This window comes from Ctenopharyngodon idella, chromosome 1 (assembly GCF_019924925.1).
Source record: "Ctenopharyngodon idella isolate HZGC_01 chromosome 1, HZGC01, whole genome shotgun sequence".
NCBI lineage: Eukaryota > Metazoa > Chordata > Actinopteri > Cypriniformes > Xenocyprididae > Ctenopharyngodon > Ctenopharyngodon idella.
This window is the reverse complement of record NC_067220.1, coordinates 23,991,513-24,010,895: the sequence shown is the minus strand read 5'-3', so window position 1 is coordinate 24,010,895 and position 19,383 is coordinate 23,991,513. Positions and strand designations below refer to the sequence as shown.

Below are 19,383 nucleotides of genomic sequence, written 5' to 3'. Positions count from 1 at the left end.
TGGCTTTAGGAAAATATGCATTTAAGTATATGAATATAAGAGGACAACATAAGTCATTTGTATTTGCCACACTTCCAGCTACCAGCTGGTGGCGATGTGGCTATAACTATATTTTGGCGTGTAGATGTTTTCAGGCCAGGGCACGTATCAAATGTGAAGTTTGAGGCAGATTGGACATTGTATGCTTGAGTTACAACAACTTTCTGTTTCATGACGATAATGGCATGCTTTAGCACTCAGCTAAGTGTTGCTAGCATGTTTTAGAATGTTTCTAGCATGTTTAGTACTCAATTGCATATTTTAGTATGTTGCTAGTAGTGCATCACAGTGTTAAACATGTCACTTCCTGTTGCCAGTGGGAGGTGCTATTACTATAACTGAATTTTATAGTGAATATTATAATTAATATGATGTAGATGTGTTCAGGGCAGGACTGTTCTCAAACATGTGAAGTTTGGGGCAGATTGGACACTGTATGCCTGAGTTAAAGCAACTTCCTGTTTCGTGGCGTTAATCACATGCATTAGCACTTGGCCAAGTGTTGCATGATTTAATGTGTTTCTAACATGTTTGGTACTTTATGGCATATTTAAATATTTAAGGGAGTGAATTACAGTGTAAATTTCCTGCCATTTTCTGTTTCCAACAGGTAGTGCTATGACTAACTGAATATTTGCATGTAGATGTCTTCAGGCCAGTGATCTTATCAAACGTGTAGTTTGGGGCAGGTTAGAGATTGTATGCCTGACTTACAAAAGCTTCCTGTTTTAAGGTCGAAACATCAGATTTTGTCAGGCTGCCATGGACACGCCGTTCAAAGAAAACTCAAGATCTTTTCAATGTAACATTGCTAAGTGTTGTTCTGGTTAAATCTCAATGAGGAGTTAATCACAGTGTAAAACATGACTTTTCCTGTTGCCTGCAGGTGGCACTATGATTAACTGAATACTGGCATGTAGATGTCTTCAGGCCAGGATGTTTGTGAAGTTTGAGGCAGAACGGACCTTGTATGCCTGAGTTACAACAATTTCCTGTTTCATGGCGAAACATCGAACTGTCCGCCTCCACGGACACGCCCTTCAGCAAAAACTCAAGATCTTCACAATTTAACGTCACAACGGCCTTTAGATTAGACCGACCAAATATGATATATTGATCTGATTGAAGCTCTAGAAGAAGTTCGTTAAAATACAATGTCTGGAAAAGGCAGAAATGGCAAGAATTGCAAACATTTTGTAGAGAAAATTCAAAATATCTCACTTCTGTTGGGTTTTCAGATTTTGCACCCAGGGACTTTTATGTAGGCATTGGACTGTTACATGTGTCTATCGAATTTCATACCTGTACGTGAAACGTAGTGCAAAGGACGCTTAATTGAAATTTTGTAGGCACTCAGGCCCTAATGGGTGGAAAAAAAATCAACAAATTTACAAATGAAGCAAGGTTTTTCATAACAATTGATTTTTATTTATGTGAACTCCATTAGAAATTAAACCATTCAGGTCAGTTTACGCAACACAAGCTGAACACATACAGTAACCATGTCCGTCTAGACAACACGTCAGCCCCATTGAACACATGAGGGGCAGAGTTTTACTGTGTGTGTGTTGCATATGTACTACTTGCACTTGATGCATGTATATTGTGTTTTATATTGTGGTTCCTTATCACAACTGATCAAGATGGCCAAATGATTCGCTGCTCAGAGGGCCTTGCAATTGATTTTGAAAGAGAGAGAAGCTTTTGATGAGGTAGAGGAAGAGGTTTCAGAATGTGAGGATCACATTTCTGAAAATTCAAAGTCTGAGAGTGACTTTGAAGAAGAGGATGAGATTGAGCATCAGCTCAAAAGAAGACTTGATGTCCTGCACATGAGTAACTACCATCCGTGTTGGCCCTGGTTGCATCCTTATCATATTGGCAGCCATGCATGCGGTGGTGGCTTATTTCTTGGGCAAGAAGACCATTTAATTTCACCATTTTTTGACATCCATATTTCTTCACTTGCAAGCTGCTTACGAGCTTGTTCTGGTCCTGGAGCTGGCTGCTGACAGGCTGGTCCTGTGGCTCGTCTTCGTTTTGGAACTAGCTGATGCTCAATCTCATCCTCTTCTTCAAAGTCATTCATTCATTATTAATTATTTATTTATAAAGCACATTTAAAAACAACCCAAGATTGACCAAAGTGCTGTACAGATCAAGATGCTCAAATAAAAATAAAAATTACAATCTATAAAGCAACAAACATAAAACTAAAATAATACATTAAAACATTTTCTTAGTGTGGGTTTCTAAGTTTTGATTTAACCCCTTAAAGGGGACCTATTATGCCCCCTTTTACAAGATGTAAAATAAGTCTCTGATGTCACCAGAGTGTGTATGTGAAGTTTTAGCTCAAAATACCCCACAGATCATTTTTTATAGCATGTTAAAATTGCCACTTTTTTGGGGTGAGCAAAAATGCGCCATTTCAGTGTGTTCCCTTTAAATGCAAATGAGCTGCTGCGCTCTGCCTAAGAGGACGGAGCTTCAAGAGCTCATTCTCTGGTGTCAGGAGTCAGTCAGGATGCTCTATAACAGTGGTCTGGTCACCAACCGTTTTAAGCCCAAGATCCCTGACCTCGACCTTTATGAAAGACAAGATCTATATGTTGATATAAAAAAAGACAGAAAAAGACAGACGAGATTGTATTTAGTAGTATTTTTTTATTTATTTTATTTTTTTCTTCTTTCGTGGTCAATTCGGATTCTGATTTATTTATTTATTTATTTTTACAAGCAAATTGGCCAATTCCGATATTGGTTGCAGATATATTTTATTGTTATAAATAAAAATATATAGCCATTTCAAATTAGAGGTAACAACTGCTTTTTAATCACAATCCAAACAAAGATGCTACACACGTTGCATGAGCAGTTGTTTTTGATTTGAATTAGATTTAAAGCAAAAACTGTACGGTCTGACTTTATCTTTGTGAAATTATATGCTACACACAAAAAAAGCATGAAACAAAAACTTTAGACAGTCTGAATGAGACGCAAATTCACTCTTTGACAGCAGGTGGTGCTTATGGAGCAGCAGTGATACAGCGTTTCCTTGGTTACCGCTGTAAAAGCACTGTGCTTATATACAGCTACTTTATTTGGAGGTAAGAGGAAAATAAAATTCCATTGCCATAGAAACTTTTCTGAAGAAAATTCCTTTCAGAGATAAATTCATATATCCCCTCACCCCCAATTCTATATTTGTTTTTTTCCTATATTTCGAGCATCGTGAACAGTGAGCTGCTCTGCCTGCTACAGAATTTTCTTGTCTTTGCGTCCGTCTTCAGCGTCTCTGGCCTTTAATTAACGGTCATTTACAGACTCAGGTGTGATCTGGGCTATTTACCACTGTCCCAGTAGCTCCCAAAAATAACAAAAATGAATACAAAAGTACAATACAAAGACTGGAGAAATGTAATGTATTTTTGTACACACATTTGTTATTTTCGCGATAGACAGGTTGGCGACCACTGCACTATAATGTCAGAAACTGTGAATATATGCTGCATGGAGATAGAACAGATATAGTTTAGTTTAATTACGGTTATAACTTACATTGTCTTGTTTTTATCCACTATATTAGTACAAGCCTGTTTACCGATGAGTTTTATAACGTGTATTGTACTTAACACAAAATATGAAGCATCTGTTTTCACTCTAGAAAATCACTGTAAGAGCTTAATAAAACACAGTGCAAGTGTGCATTAAAATATTATCCATAAACTCTCTTTCTCTCCCTTGCATTAACATCAACATACATAGCGAAGTACACAGAAACACTCATTACAACTAACAGTAAACAAATATATAAAGACCTTATGCCTTTTTGGGTGGTGCTTAATAAACTGGTTAACTCTATATCTGTAAATCAACTCCGATAAACTGTAATAAAGTGCTCTCACCTTCATTACTGTCGTATCCAGTATCACTCTGGAGACTATAAGCTGTATCACGAACAGTTTGTACTGATCCATCCTTGAGTAACACATTTTTAGCACAACCTCTGTTTTGTATTGTCCCTTTGTATTGACATCCGTTCACAAAGTCCGGTGTGAAATGATTCGCACAGACATAAATGAATTTCGGTAGAATTGAGGGAGCATTTTCTTCTAAAACAAAATTAATCCACCTCGTCTTCAGCGGCTCAGATTTAGGGAGTAAATGGAGAGAGCTATGTGGATTAATCCATCCAGCTATAGAACACCCAAAACGCTTGGGAAACATTCTCGTCAGTGCAGCAATGGCGGACTGTGTACAACTCCCTGTGAACTCGCTCAGGGCAGTTCTATGTTAAAACTGCAGTGTCTGTCAAAATTAGTGGGCGGGGCCTGAGGCTAATGTGACATCACATTGCCAGGAAACTGCAAACGGCTTGTTCTGAGACACTGCTTATGATTTATGGGGATTAAAAAAGTTGTTGGATTTTTATCATTATAGGGTGGTTGTGTACACACATTGCCAACACACATTTATATCCAGACACCATGCAAAAGTTAATTTTGCATAATAGGTCTCCTTTAAGCCTGAAGTGGGACACCATCCTCCCGTGAAAAAAATCATAATCAAATTACTAAGCAACCACTAACAGGAATAACACAAAATGGGTATCATTTTAAAGCTTAGAAACACAGCTTTTTAACCATTTTGTTTTTTCAACCATTTTGTTGCTGAGTCATCACTCTAAAACGGAGAGTACTGCCCGCGGGCGCCACCTAGCTATACAAAAAAATTAATAATCATATTTTTCAAAACTCCTGCCTAGATAATCTCAAATTAGGTGTCATTTGAAAGCTTAGAGTTTGACCTTTACAATGAATGTAGCTAATTTGATTAACTCCTAAGTACTGCTGAGGTATTTGCTGAAAAATAATAATAAAAAAAATTTATAATTTAGGAAATATTTTATTTTTTTATGTACTCCAGTGTGTCAAAAGCATCATACAGCTCAGATAATCATGTGTCATGTCATTTGAAAGGTCTCACAGAGTACAATAAAACAAGTATAATTGTTTTGGGCTTTGACTAAACTTGAGCGAGTTTTTGTACGTGAAGCCCCACAAGACCCATATGTAAATAATAAACCGATGCAGCAGTTATGTTACGTTTTCGCTCATAACATTAAGAAACATGCTCTGAGAAGTTAAATTGGGAGTAATGTGATCGAATTTTCAACTTCCAGTCAACAGCCTGGCTGCAGCATTTTGAACCATTTAAAGACGCCCAATAGATAATTGGTTTGCTCCATGATAGAGTGAATTGCAGTAATCAAGGCATGAAGTAATGAAGTAATTTCAATGTTCTTTAGAGAAAGAAAAGAATAAAATTTTTAACACTTGCGAGATGTCGTAAATGATAGAAATCAGATCACCAAAGTCATCACTTGGGTCAAACAGTACTACTTCAGTTTTATTCTCATTTAAGGCCAAAAAATTGTGTGCAAGCCATAATTTCACTACCTGTAAACATGCTAGCAGGACCTCTATGGAGCTTGAATCATTAGTTCAATGGAGTCATAAAGTCACTGTCAGACTCTGAATTTTCAGAAATGTGATCCTTGTTCCTCTACATCATCAAAAGCTTCTCTCTCTTCCAAAATCAGTTGCGTGGCCCTATGAGCAGCGAATCTTTTGGCCATCTTGATCAGTTGTGATAAGAAACCACACTGGTGTCAAAAGCTATATTTATTGTGCCCCGCCCCCAGTTTGCAGCTGGTATAGGGTATGAGAAAAAAAAGATTGGTTCCCGCAAGACAGAGGTTAAAATGTGCGGGAATGTGAGAGCCGACGGTGTTGGTGCTTGAATTTTGCAACAATGTTGCAACCTTGTACGGGAACGGCAGGGACAGAAACACAAAACTCACACTTAGGCCCAATCCTAATTCTGCCCCTTTCCCCTTACCCCTTCCCCTTTCCCCTACCCCTTCATTTTGCACGTTCACTTGAAGGGGTAGGGGTGTCTTGATTCTCTTTTGGCTGAAGTGGTAGGGGTAAGGGGAAGGGCCAGATAGCCCTTCAAACGAAGATTTTTCGGGACCCCACTTCGAACGAAGGGGTATGGGAAATTTCCCTGCATACACTGACTACCGTGCTGCTAGAATGCGTGTAGTGATCATGGTAGTGATATTTCCACTCAGGATCGATCATTTATGCGTTACCTGGCTGCCAGTTTCTCCATAGCTTGCTAAACGCGCTATTTGAATGATGTGAACACAAATGAGTAATACAATTAAAAGAAATATCTGGTCATCCTTCATAGCTATTTACATCTAGTATCGTATGTAAACTCTTGCGTTACCAAGGCAACAACTGACTCGTTTGTATTGCTTTGCAAAGAGGTCCGTTATCGCAGCACCGCAGTAGAAAACGAAACCATATCCGTACCAGCCGGCTCGGCACAGAATGGAACGGTTAAACAAACAGCTTGGCCAGATGGAAAAGCGACTTCACCAGTCTTGGGAAACTCGAAGGCTCATACGTTTTCGAACTGAAACCAAGGGCCGTCCAAAATACAGCGCAAAACAACGTTGGGAGTGAGTAATCTGTTAAACATGCTTGTGCCCTATTTCTGTTGATATGCGCACTTCATTGCTGTTCATACTAGTTAAATGTTACAGGACACTAATAAAACAAACTAGGGATGGTGACGTGTGTAATGGTGTAGTAGTGGTGTTCCATTTCTTAGGGGAATATTTTCACCCCTACACCTTGCCACTTTGGTTCAAGGGGCAAGGGGAAGGGCGAAGGGATGTAAAATAGAATTGGGATTAGGCCTTACAATCACTAACACACACACACACACACACACACACACATGCACACACACATGCACACACACATACTAACAGCAGGCCTGGACAAGAGGAGGACAGATACCCCTTTTCCATCAAGGCAGTTTGAGTGCTGGTTCAGAGCCAGAGCCTAGTTTCAAATCATTTCTTTGTCTTTCGACACCCAAAGCACCAGCTCTGAACCAGGAAAAGTGGTTCGTATTTAGCACCAAAACATTGCTGGTCTAGAAGTAAGAACCGCTTGCGTCAGGGGCTGGGATCGGGGTTAACGTGACCAACAAGACGAACGTAAACTGCCATTTTTGAAATGGCAGCTAAAAGCAGCTTGATTGTAATCTCCGTCTATACAAATTACGGTGAGCTGCACGAATGCGTTGGATTCCCAGTGTTTGGATGCCGATGTATGTTTGCAAAGCCATGAGCATCAATAGTAACGCAAGGTGTGCCATTGTTGATGGAAGGCTTGTTTGAAATGCATCAGTGCTGCGCAGACCGATTGGCATATGACATCAAAGTACCACGTTTGGAGAGCATATGGCTCATGTTTTTGAATCACTCTCGTGGTACTTTGATGTCATATGCCGATCGGTCTGCGCAGCGCGGATGCATCTCGAACAAGCCTGGTATGTTTGTGACTGGTGCTGCCGTGCTAGCGTTGCTGGGAAAGATGAGAATTATACAGTGACATAAGACCTGGCTCTGTGGCGGCACTCTAGCCCATGGAAAGGCAAACCGGTTCTTAGAAGGCTCGTCAGTCGAACAAATCCCGAAACGGAAATAGCACTAGCTCTGAACTAGCACCTGATTCATGCTGGTGGAAAAGGGGTAAGAGTGAAGGGACACAGTACCTACAATTTCCACACTTTTATTAGCCCGGGTCCACTCGACCTGAACATCCTGTATGTAATATAAATGTGTAGGGGGGTGTAAGTGTGCTCAAATTAATGAATAGAATATAATATATCTAGGCTAGTTTAATCTGGCCTGCAATCTAACTTTAACTACAGTATGTGAATTGAATGTGCATTGGTTCTATTGAGAAAGAGAGAATTAGAGGAGAGTGAGGGACTGCTGATAAAGCAGATTGAGGCAGGTGTGAGATGCAAATGGAGCTGGAGCTGGCTGAAACTTGAGGCAGCTATGGACATTAAACATATCATCATACATGTATCCTTTAATACTACCAGTCACAATCTCAGTGAAAATAAATCATGTGAAAATAAATCAAAAAATGTGTTTGTGTATATAGTTTCTCTAATAAATAATGTTTATCTGTCTTGTCTTATAGGAGCTAAATGAGGAATTGGGAGAGAAAGCTGATCATGCTGAATGGCTCTGTCAGCGAGCTTATGCTTATATACTATTGAAAGAGTACACAAGTAAGCACTCCTTTACTTGTCCATTTTTTTTTACTTGCATGCTACTGAAAGACTACAGCATTAAGCACTCAATTACCTATATACTATTGCCATGTGCAATGTAGAATTCTTTCTAAAATCTTTACTTAAATAGTCTATTGATGATTAGGGCTGGGTATTGACCTAGGTTCATTGATTGATTCAGATTCACAAGCTCTTGATTTAATTAGGTTACGATCTCAATTCAACATTTATTTATTTGCTAATATATAAGGTACAGTTCATGAGATCCAGTAAGAAATGTTCCAGTTCGGTGCAGAGTTCTGCTATACAAAACACAAATCAAATGCCTCATGAATTAAACTAGTTTAAAGCCAGATGAAACAGCGCTGACAACACTGACGAGGAAAACAGGACAAACATTGAGCCACAATGATGTAGTTTTTTTAAATTCACAAGTCGCTGACGTTTACCATTGTAGCAAATTAGCTCAAAAGAAATATAAATAATTATTTATAAGCAGTTATAAGTAATTATAAATATTTGGGTCAGTTAATAGAATTTACTTAATGTAGTAAAATTAATATTACAATCAATTAACCTGTTTGGCCAGTGATCACTCAGTGTTAATTGTTTATTAATGCTAAGAAATGTTCTTTTCAGGGAATGGGAAATAACATTCGTACTGTACATCACTACTCGGAGCATGTAGTCAAAATCTGCATGATTAGGGACTGCAATATATGAGTATGAAACTGACAACTTCACGTGTGACATGAACAAGACTTTATTAACTATACTAAACATTTAAACTACTCTAACATACACACACATACATGTATACAGTTTACCAAGACCACACCTTGTGTGTGTCCCTCCATAAAATTTAGTCAACATGCTATTGAAAATTCTCAATAATTCTTCTTTAGCTAAACGGTGTACATGTAATTAAGTTTAGATTTAATTAACATAGTAACTGCAAAGCAGCTGAACAGCATTCAGGAAGGAATGCACCTAAGATGAAATTAGCTGAGAAAAAAAAAAAAAATGTAGGGAAAGAGAAAGTGAGAAATCAGAAACCAGGAATGGGGTTGAAGGAAAATGGTTTAGATCAGTGTTTCCCAACTTTTTATTTGCGACGGCAAAGTTTTGCACAAACATGCATTGCTTCAAATGGCATATTAAAACTGGAAGTTATATGAAAAGTAGTACTCAAATTTAATGTGAAACCTGAGCTTAAGTCAGAAGACAGTGTCATATAGGTAGCTATATATTGTTGATGTTAAAACAACAAATTTAACCCCAGACTTTTAAAATAAAAAAAGTAAAGAAAATGCTACACTTGTTCAAATATCTGTTCTTTATTTACCTTTGTATTGCAAACAAGCAGAGGTCTCCAAGCTGCGTGCGATGCTTCATTCATGATAGAGGCGGGTGGAGTTATGAGGTTTGACTGACAGTTTGAGGATCAAGTGGAGTTAACAGGTTTAGTTACAAGTTTTTTTTAATACTTCTCATTGGCTAAATATCTGCAAAAGCCACATACAGACATGAAGTAAAACTAATAGCATTGATTTTTAAAAAATAAAATAAAACAAAAATGACGAAATATAGAGATACGAGGTATCATTAATGATTTTCCACTGCGCACCTGACAGCCTGTCACGGCACACTAGTGTGCCACGGCACAGTGGTGGGAAACACTGGTTTAGATCACTCAACACTGCATATACAGGCCCTGTCCCAAATGACACACTTCATGGCACTTTTGGACTTGTGAACTTACAATGGCTGCCGCATGCGTGTGTCCATTAAGTCCACGAGACCGTAGGGTGTCCCATTTGTCAATTTTAGGTCTCAGAAGGGTGCTCGCGAGTGCCCCCTTTGCAGTCGATATGCACCCTCTGCAGTCGATATGCACCCTCAATGCACACTTTTGCCAAGCCCGCACTGGTGCGAGCTCTGCAGCAGAAATATTCTTGACAGTCAATGCGGCGTTAAGTCACAAATTTGCGGACTCGTAGGAAGACCGCAAGTGTTTAGGGTGCCATTTGGGACAGGGCCACACAAGCTGTAGTTAAAGGCTTCAAATAAATGATGCTAACCATTAGCTTAGCCTAAGCTCAAGAGCCGCTAGGTTGGGTTAGCTTAGCCACCTAGGCTGGTTTGTTTACAATATTGCTTCACAAGGTGACGAGTTAGCACTTCCTGTGTCAAGTCGTTGTCATGGGAACCAATGCATGTCAGAGCAATTCAAACAGTTCATGAAATAACGTCTGCACATTTCAAATGAGTTATGACAGTTAAAATGTGGCGCTCATACCTTCAGATATTCAAAAACTTGATGTTAAAATGCAAATATGGTTTGGCATTTGCAAATTTTACACATGTGTAAACTCTTACTTCTCTCTACTTTAAACAATAAGCTTCTTGTTCTTGTTCAAAGAGTAATTAAACAGATTTGCTGTAAATTAAAGCTTATTTAAGTATACATAGTTACATCCGTCTTGGTCATGAATACTAATGTTTCTTTCAGCGAGTGAAACACAGTTTTGAACACCAGGTAGCTATGCTTGTAGATGCACAGTTATAGTTTAGATGAATGGCATCAATCTAGCTGTAATTTGTAAGGCCTTTACACTGTAGAAAGGGGAGCATCACCCAAATCTACATTTGTATAACACTGTACTGAGATTTCTTCATCAGAAACAAGTTAAGCAATACTGCAATTGGGATTTCTTCAACCAAAGCAGAATAATCAGTTCTGGTACAGTTTACATGCAGCTGAGCTGAGATTCCTTTGTCAAAACAGACTTATGCTTTAAAACTGAAATTAGGGTATCTTTGCTAAAATCAGATTAAATTTACACCGATACCATTTGAACATATGCTAAAATGTATCAAGAATCTTTCAATTACAGTAGGGATGTCAATTCAAGGTATCGCTGCATTTAACAAGCCAGCAACTAGCGACCTAAATGCGTATCGCATACCGTATTCTGACTGGGATTATTGAATGCACACTTTAAGGTTGACAGTGGTTTAAGATAATAACCTTTGTTTAATCATGCCCTCATCATTCTCCACCATTTAAGTAGCAAATTAGAAAGAGATCAAGAGAAGATCGAAAGAAATATAAATAATTAGTTATAACTACAGTAGTCAACATTTTGAAGTGGATCAAAAAAGTTCATCAAAGTTGTCCTAAGAAGAAGGTTTTAGGACAAACATTAGACTGTTTTTACGAGCTTTCATGCTTACCAGATTTCAAGAAATTAAACCCCCAGTCAGAGCTCTTCTGTTAAAAGAGCGTGTTTTACTTAATCTTTGCTATCTGGCAACCATCCACACGCACTCTCTCTACACCTGAGGAAGAAGCGCGGATGATCTGAAAACACAGACAAATAAGCTGGAGTTCAGCGATCTTCATTTGAGATTTAATTAAATAAGTGTCATTCAGTTGGTCTGTGTTCTGTCACGAGCCGCTTGCGCTGCTCGTTTGCTGATTAAATCTGTGATAAAAGTAGGCTGATATCTAGCAGTGGTTCTCAAACTGGGGTACGTGAACAATGTTTTGCTCCACCTTAAAATTACAAGTAAGCATGTATTTCTAGCAGGTAAAATGCTGTAAATACATGACATTCAGTCAAATTACCTCATCTTTCGCAGTCAAAACTGATTGCATCCACGCCAGCAAATCTACATTAGTGCTGTTTATTGATTGACCGATATTGATTTTTTTTTTTTTTTTTTTAAGAACCAATACCGATAATTTGTTTATGTGCCCGATAACCGATATGCAGAACCGATATTTACTGTTATACTTCTGTTTTTGACATGATTACAACACCACTGAACTGAACAAACCATTTTATTTATAGCAATCACTCCCTTCTTGCATAAAAAACAAATCTTATTTATACACCAATAAATAGAGGGTCTGAAAGTGCAAAAAATAAAAAGTGCACTGTTACTAAACTGTTTGTTTAAAATTTTCAATAAAGCAAAAAAAAAAGTCAAATAAAGCACATAAAAGTAATTCTAACCAATTAAAAAAAATAAAACAATCTAAACCACCTGAAAAAATAGCATTGTTATTTTAATGTAGCTTAATACTCCCAGTTGAGCAGAACTAGGTTGTAGTGTAGAAAACAGTCTTTCAGCATTCTGCCCCATAATCCTGCTTCGTTGTTGTATTGTTAATTTTAATCTTCATATTAAAAAAAATAATTTTATTTATAAAAAGCATCAGCAGCAACACTAATGTTAACAATATGCAAAATAAATGTAGAATGTCTAATGTCTTCAAATGGAGCAAATTAAATACAAGAGTCATATCAACTTTGCAGAAATGTAATACTTCATTTTAAACTACAGTTTTAGTAGATTTATAAGCTGTTTAATAGGCTAAAGAGTGAAGAATAATTCGCTGGATAATGTTAAATAACTGAATAATATTCTCTGGAATATTGGTATATAACAAAACATTGTATTTTATTGCATTTCTCAACTGGTATGTTATATCAGAATTATTAATAATATTTTTGTCGTTCTAGATTATGAAATATCTGCCGACAAAGCGCTGTTTATCTATGCATTTACACAGAACTATACTCAAACTGCGATCGCTCACGGAGATAATAAATAATTAATTTCCATAGAGTTGTTTACTTGGATGTTTATTAGCGAATTTATCGTAATTATTTAAACATTTACTATATAACCGTGTTTTAAACGAGTGAATCTTATTAAAAGTTCCATGGCCATGCTGGAGCATTTCCTGTAGCTTACATCAACCCGCTGAGTGAACATAAAATGCAGACGACTTCACGAGACTAATGATGAGCATAGACAACAGAGAGAGAATTAAATTCAGCGCTTTTATTTCCAACATGTGCTCATTTATGGCTGTATTATTTAATTCATGCAAAGTTAAGTCTTTATTGGTACAGGACTTGACGGATTATCTTATGTGACTCCGTGAGCTTGTAGACAAGCTGCATAAACTAGCTACATTTCAGGCATTTATGTAACACATCTAATTTGTGCATTAATGGATGTTATGTTAAATAAAGTTTACTAATTACAGCAAAGCAGGTAAGTATACTTTACATGTGCACGCAGTTGTCTAGTCTCCCCTCAGATGCGCTGTAATGGCGATCCTGCGCGCAATTCTCAAAACAACTACAAGATGGCGGCATTTATCGGTAAATCCGATAGTACAAAACCGATAACTTTAAGTAGCTTCCTTCCACTTAAGAAGAGTTGTGCACTTTTAAGCACTTTTTATTTTAATATATCTCTTTACATAATTATTTTTTTTTTTTCTACTTAAAACCTATAATTTCGTTATTTTTACTAACCCAACTAATGACTCATCCGCGCTTTCCAATAGGTTTCACGTGAGGGGGGAAAAAGTAGCTTCCTTCCACTTAAGAAGAGTTGTGCACTTTTTATTTTAATATATTTCTTTACATAAATACTATTTTCTACTTAAAAGCTATAATTTCGTTATTTTACTAACCAAACTAATGACTCATCTGCGCTTACCAATAGGTTGCATGTGAGGGGGGGAAAAAGTAGCTTTCTTCCACTTAAGAAGAGTTGTGCACTTTTAAGCACTTTTTATTTTAATATATCTCTTTACATAAATATTTTTTTCTTCTTAAAAACTATAATTTCGTCATCCGGGCTTTCCAATAGGTTGCACGTGAGGGGAGAAAAAAGTAGGCCTAGCGTCCTTCCACTTAAAGAGTTGATACAATGGCGTTCTTGTTCTTTGTTGTTCTTCTGTGTTTTAATAAATTTTTGTTATCAGAATCACCTTCATTCTTTCATTTGATTTGACATTATGGCCAAGGAAAATTGTCTTTAAAGGTATTTATTAACTAGACGAAAGTTAATTGACGTTTGCTGAATTCTGGGTTTATATCTTAAACTGCCGCTTCAGTGCAGTATAGCCACAGAGCTATGTAACAATGAGCACGATCTCCCGAGACACTACAATAGGCTACTAATAATTCATTAATAAAGGCTGTTTTCTTGTACAAAATTATATATTTTAAGTTAAATGTACGGTGTTAGACATGTAAAAAAGACAAGATTCTGACAATGTCAAGATCAAATGCCTGACACGGTATTTTCACAGACAAACACACACCACGTCTCTGGCATAGACTACAGTATTTAAAATAGCATATATGCATTAGTTATATTCTCAATTTAATTTACAGAGCAATTCCTGCAAAGATTTTAGGTTAACTATAGTCTATAGAAGAGACTATGATATATGATAGAAGAGATGATATCGTCCATCGGCACAACCCTACTGTATTTTCATTAACTAACGTTAACGAAGATTAGTAGATACAGTAACAAATGTATTGCTCATGGTTAGTTCATGTTAATTAATACATTAACTAATGTTTAACTAATGAACCTTATTGTAAATTCTTACCAGAAAAGGGATATGTAGAATTGCACAAGTGCTACTGCTAAGAGTGCAATGTCAATACAGCCTGTTACCTTGTTTCAAATTTCTCATAAGCTTAATTGAATTTGTCTAATAAGAAAAATTATAATGACTATTTTGTCTAAAGACTACATATAAAATAGCTACCAAAATTAATGTTGGTAACTGCAGTTTGACTAAAAGTAATGACTAAAAGTTGACAAAAATGCAATGACTTTTTGTCAATTAAAACTAGACTAAAATATGAAAGACAAAAATGACAAAAATGTGACTAAGACTAATAAGCATTTCCGTCTGAAGATAAAGACTAAGACTAAATCAAAAATTACTGTCAAAATTAACACTGGTCTGAAGTAGCATTTAGATCCATTTACAGACTGTTTAATGCAGCTCAGAGACGACAAATGAATATCCTGCAGTTACAAATGCAAAAATAATGTTTTGTGGTTTTAAACATAAAACATTGAATACTGATATTTGAAATGATTTAAAACATGAAAAGATACAAAACTGGCACTAGGTTGCAGCAAGTCACCATTAATGACTGAGTCATGGAAATTCAACTGATTTATGCAAATGGCTGATTAGTTCAGGAACGAAGCATTTGACTATTGTTAGGCTTGTTCGAGATGCATCGGTGCTGTGCAGACCGATTGACGTATGACATCAAAGAGAGCGATTCAAAAGCTTAAGAGTCATTTGCTTTCCAATAGCTCTCACGGTACTTTGATGTCATACGCCGATCGGTCTGCGTAGCGCCGATGCATCTCGAGCAAGCTTATCAGTGCTTCCCACAGGTTTGAAATATACTGTACTTGCGGTGGTAGCCAGGTGTCTTTCAGTGAATGGGACACAGATTTTACTGATATTAGTAAAATCTATATATTGAATAATGTGTTAAATGTTCTTAGGCTTTTCTTCCTGTAGGGGAGCATCCCAGCCAGAAACTACAATAATTTACTATAAATTAAATGGAAATCAAATTAAATACAATTAATTGTGTAACCAAAATACCATTAATGCCCAGAAGAAGAAGAAAAAAAAACTTGGCATGTGACTTAATTATAAACAAGCCTGAAATACAGAGACTCTTATTTTGAAATGTCTATACTATTGCGAGCTGATTCTTCAGATGAGAGAGATTAAAATATGCTTTCTTAAAACCATCTGGACAACTATATCGCGATAAGGACATTACTCCCTGGCTTTTCTGAACACTTCACTTCTATTCCTGAGTCAATAACTGCCATAATCATAAACTGAACTAAACACACTCACTTCTTTCTTTCTTTCGTTAATCTATTAGATGTGCTCCTACTTTTGCACCTAGGTCTCGTGTCCCCCTTCCCATGTTCCACCATATGTTTGTATTTAATGGTTTCTGTGTTGTTGTTGCTGTTCTGTTGTGTATATTCTGTCAGTTGTGTTTCTGTATTTTTGTTAGTCTGCCAACAACATTGCATTGTTATGCACACACACATATACACTACTACACCCACTCGAGTACATACACTCACATGTATACATATACAGTACTAACAGGCCCACACATTAATGTACATTTTTGTCTATTTTTCACTAAAACATGTAATCTATCTCCTTTGTAACCTGGAACGTTCGTGGATTTGGTTCTCAGACAAAGAAGGTCAAAGTTTTTAATCATTTAAATAAACTACAAGCCGACATATGTCTCCTGCAAGAAACGCATCTATCAGAATCAGATTATAACAAAATTAAATCATCAAATTACAGTCATTTATTCTCGGCTTACTACAACACAAAACAAAGAGGAGTATGCATTCTAATAAATAAAAAAATCTCTTTTGTTCATAATACCACCATTACAGACCCTGAAGGACGTTTCATTATCATAAACATCTCCATTAATAATAGCCCAGTCACAATTGGCAACTTATATGGCCCAAACACAGATGACCCATCCTTTTTCCAGACCTTTTTCTCCTCAATTTCAAATTTTTCTAATTGTCCAGTCATAATTGCAGGTGATTTCAATACAGTTCTAGATCCAACAATAGATAGATGTAATAGTTTAGGCAATAAACGCATTTGGAAATCTGCAGAAACCATAAAACAGTTCATGAGTGATTTTGGTCTTGGCGATAGTTGGCGTCTACAGCATCCTAACAGTAAAGAATACTCATTTTTCTCACCGGTACACCACTCATATTCCCGCATTGACTTCTTTCTCACCAGTAATTCTATCATATCAAATATTTCTGAATCAAAGATCCATCCAATAGTCATTAGTGATCATGCCCCGGTAACATTAAAATGGAACACAACTAGTCAACATAAACCCACTACCAGATGGCGATTTAACACATCTCTTCTGAAAGACCATGATTTTGACAGTTATTTCAAAAGAGAGTGGGCATGCTTTCTAGAGATGAATGACTCCCCAGAAACATCTCCATCTCTTCTGTGGGAAACAGGGAAAGCCGTACTAAGAGGAAAAATAATTTCATTCTGTTTACAAAAAAAGGAAAGAAAATGATCAACAAGTAGAATTGGAACAAAAATTAAACAACTAGAAGACATTAACATAAATAACCCAACAGAAGAAACACAGGATTCATTAAGAAAATATAAACTCAAATTGAACAAATTAATCAATAAACATACAGAATTCCTAATTCATAGGCTAAGACAAGAAAACTTCCATCATAGTAACAAATCTGGTAAATATTTGGCAAATCAAATCAAACAAAATAAGGAAAAAGCTACAATACCACTGATTACAGACACAGCAGGGAAATCCACCAACTCACCAGAAGAAATAAATCAAATCTTTCAAATTTTTTACAGTAAATTATATTCCCCCAATAAAGACCCAGATCAGAAAGACATTGACTCATTTCTCAACAATATCAACTTACCTCAACTCAGTAAACAGCAAATAAATACTCTGGAATCTCCCTTATCAGAACATGAACTTTTTAATGCCCTCAAACTCATGCCAAACAATAAAGCACCAGGCCCCGACGGATTCCCTGCTGAGTTCTACAAACACTTTTGGTCCATTTTATCACCACTCTTCATCCGTATGATTACTGAATCAAAACAAAAATCAAAACTCCCAGATAATATGAACACAACCACAATTTCACTCCTCCTTAAACCAAATAAAGAACCCAACATTACCGTCAAGTTATCGTCCGATTTCCCTAATCAATGTAGACATTAAAATCATCGCCAAAGCACTAGCACATAGAATAGAAAAAGTCACACCATTTATAATCCATCCAGACCAAACCGGTTTCATCAAAGGTAGACTTTCATCCAACAACACACTTAGACTTTTTAACTTAATGCATTATTCATCAACTCAAAAAACCAAAACCATCATAGTTACTCTCGATGCAGAAAAAGCTTTTGATAGGGTCAATTGGAAATTCCTGTTTTCCACATTAGAGAGGTTTGGTTTTGGGGAGTCATTCATTAATTGGATCAAAATTCTGTATACATCACCTTCAGCCACTGTCATCACCAATGGACTAACATCACATATCTTCACACTGCAACGGGGGACTAGACAAGGATGCCCACTCTCCCCTTCATTATTCACCATTTTCATTGAGCCATTAGCAGCAGCTATCCGTCAAAACAGCTACATTAAAGGAATTCAAACACTAAACTTGCACCACAAAATTAGTCTTTACGCTGATGATATATTACTATATTTACAAGACCCCCCATCATCATTACAAGAAACGATTAAACTCATTGATTCATTCTCAAATATCTCTGAATACTCGATCAACTGGAGTAAATCTGCCATACTCTCATTACATTCCAACAGCTTGGATGTGGCATCCCAGACACCACCTATTCCTTTGTGCACCAACTATATCACCTAAGTATTAATGTTTCCCCCAGGCTGTCAGAGCTGTTTGGACTCAACTTTACTCCATTACTTAAAACAATAAATGATGACCTTCATCGCTGGATGAATTTACCACTATCCATTATGGGCAGAATATCAGTAATTAAAATGACTATACTCCCTAAATTAAACTATTTATTTACAATGACTCCAGCACTACCCACCCTCGCCTGGTTTAAATCACTAGATTCAATCGTCACTAATTTTTATTGGAAAAATAAGACCCCAAGAATTAAATTAACTACATTACAGAAACCAAAAACACAAGGAGGACTGGAAGCACCACATTTCTACCACTACTTTTTGGCCAATCAGCTCCAAAATATATACAAATGGATTCACCCAAACCCATCAGAAAGCACATGGCAAGATGTTGAACAGTCAATTTGTAAAGACATTAACATTTCAGAATTACCTTTCTATAATCAGACAATCAAAAAGCATCACTGTTTTAAAACACCAACAATAGCCGCAGCTCTTACAGCCTGGTGGAAATTTCATCAAATCACAAACACCCCTCTTGCACCATCTAAATACACCCCGATCTGGAATAACCCAGATTTTATAGTTAACAAGAAGCCACTCAACTTACGCACATGGGTAGATAAGGGCATCACACAACTTCAACACATCCTGCTTAATAACAACTTGGCACCATTTTCCCACTTGGTCCAGAAATACGGCATTGGGAGTAATTGTTTTTTGGAATATTTACAAATCAAATCATCTATTCAATCAAAAATCGATACTCAGACAATTAATCTAGACCTTCCCCCTCCAATCTCAGAGCTAATTAATATAACCTCCCCAAAAAAAA

General features: G+C 36.8%; 1 protein-coding gene across 1 annotated transcript in view; it reads left to right on the top strand.

Moving 5' to 3' along the window:
• Positions 1-19,383, top strand: part of sugt1 (SGT1 homolog, MIS12 kinetochore complex assembly cochaperone) — a 53,589-nt gene that overhangs the window by 9,816 nt on the left and 24,390 nt on the right. The window contains exon 3 of the mRNA XM_051897137.1: positions 8,121-8,211. Coding sequence (XP_051753097.1) covers positions 8,121-8,211 — 91 coding nt within the window. The remainder of the gene's footprint in view (positions 1-8,120; positions 8,212-19,383) is intronic.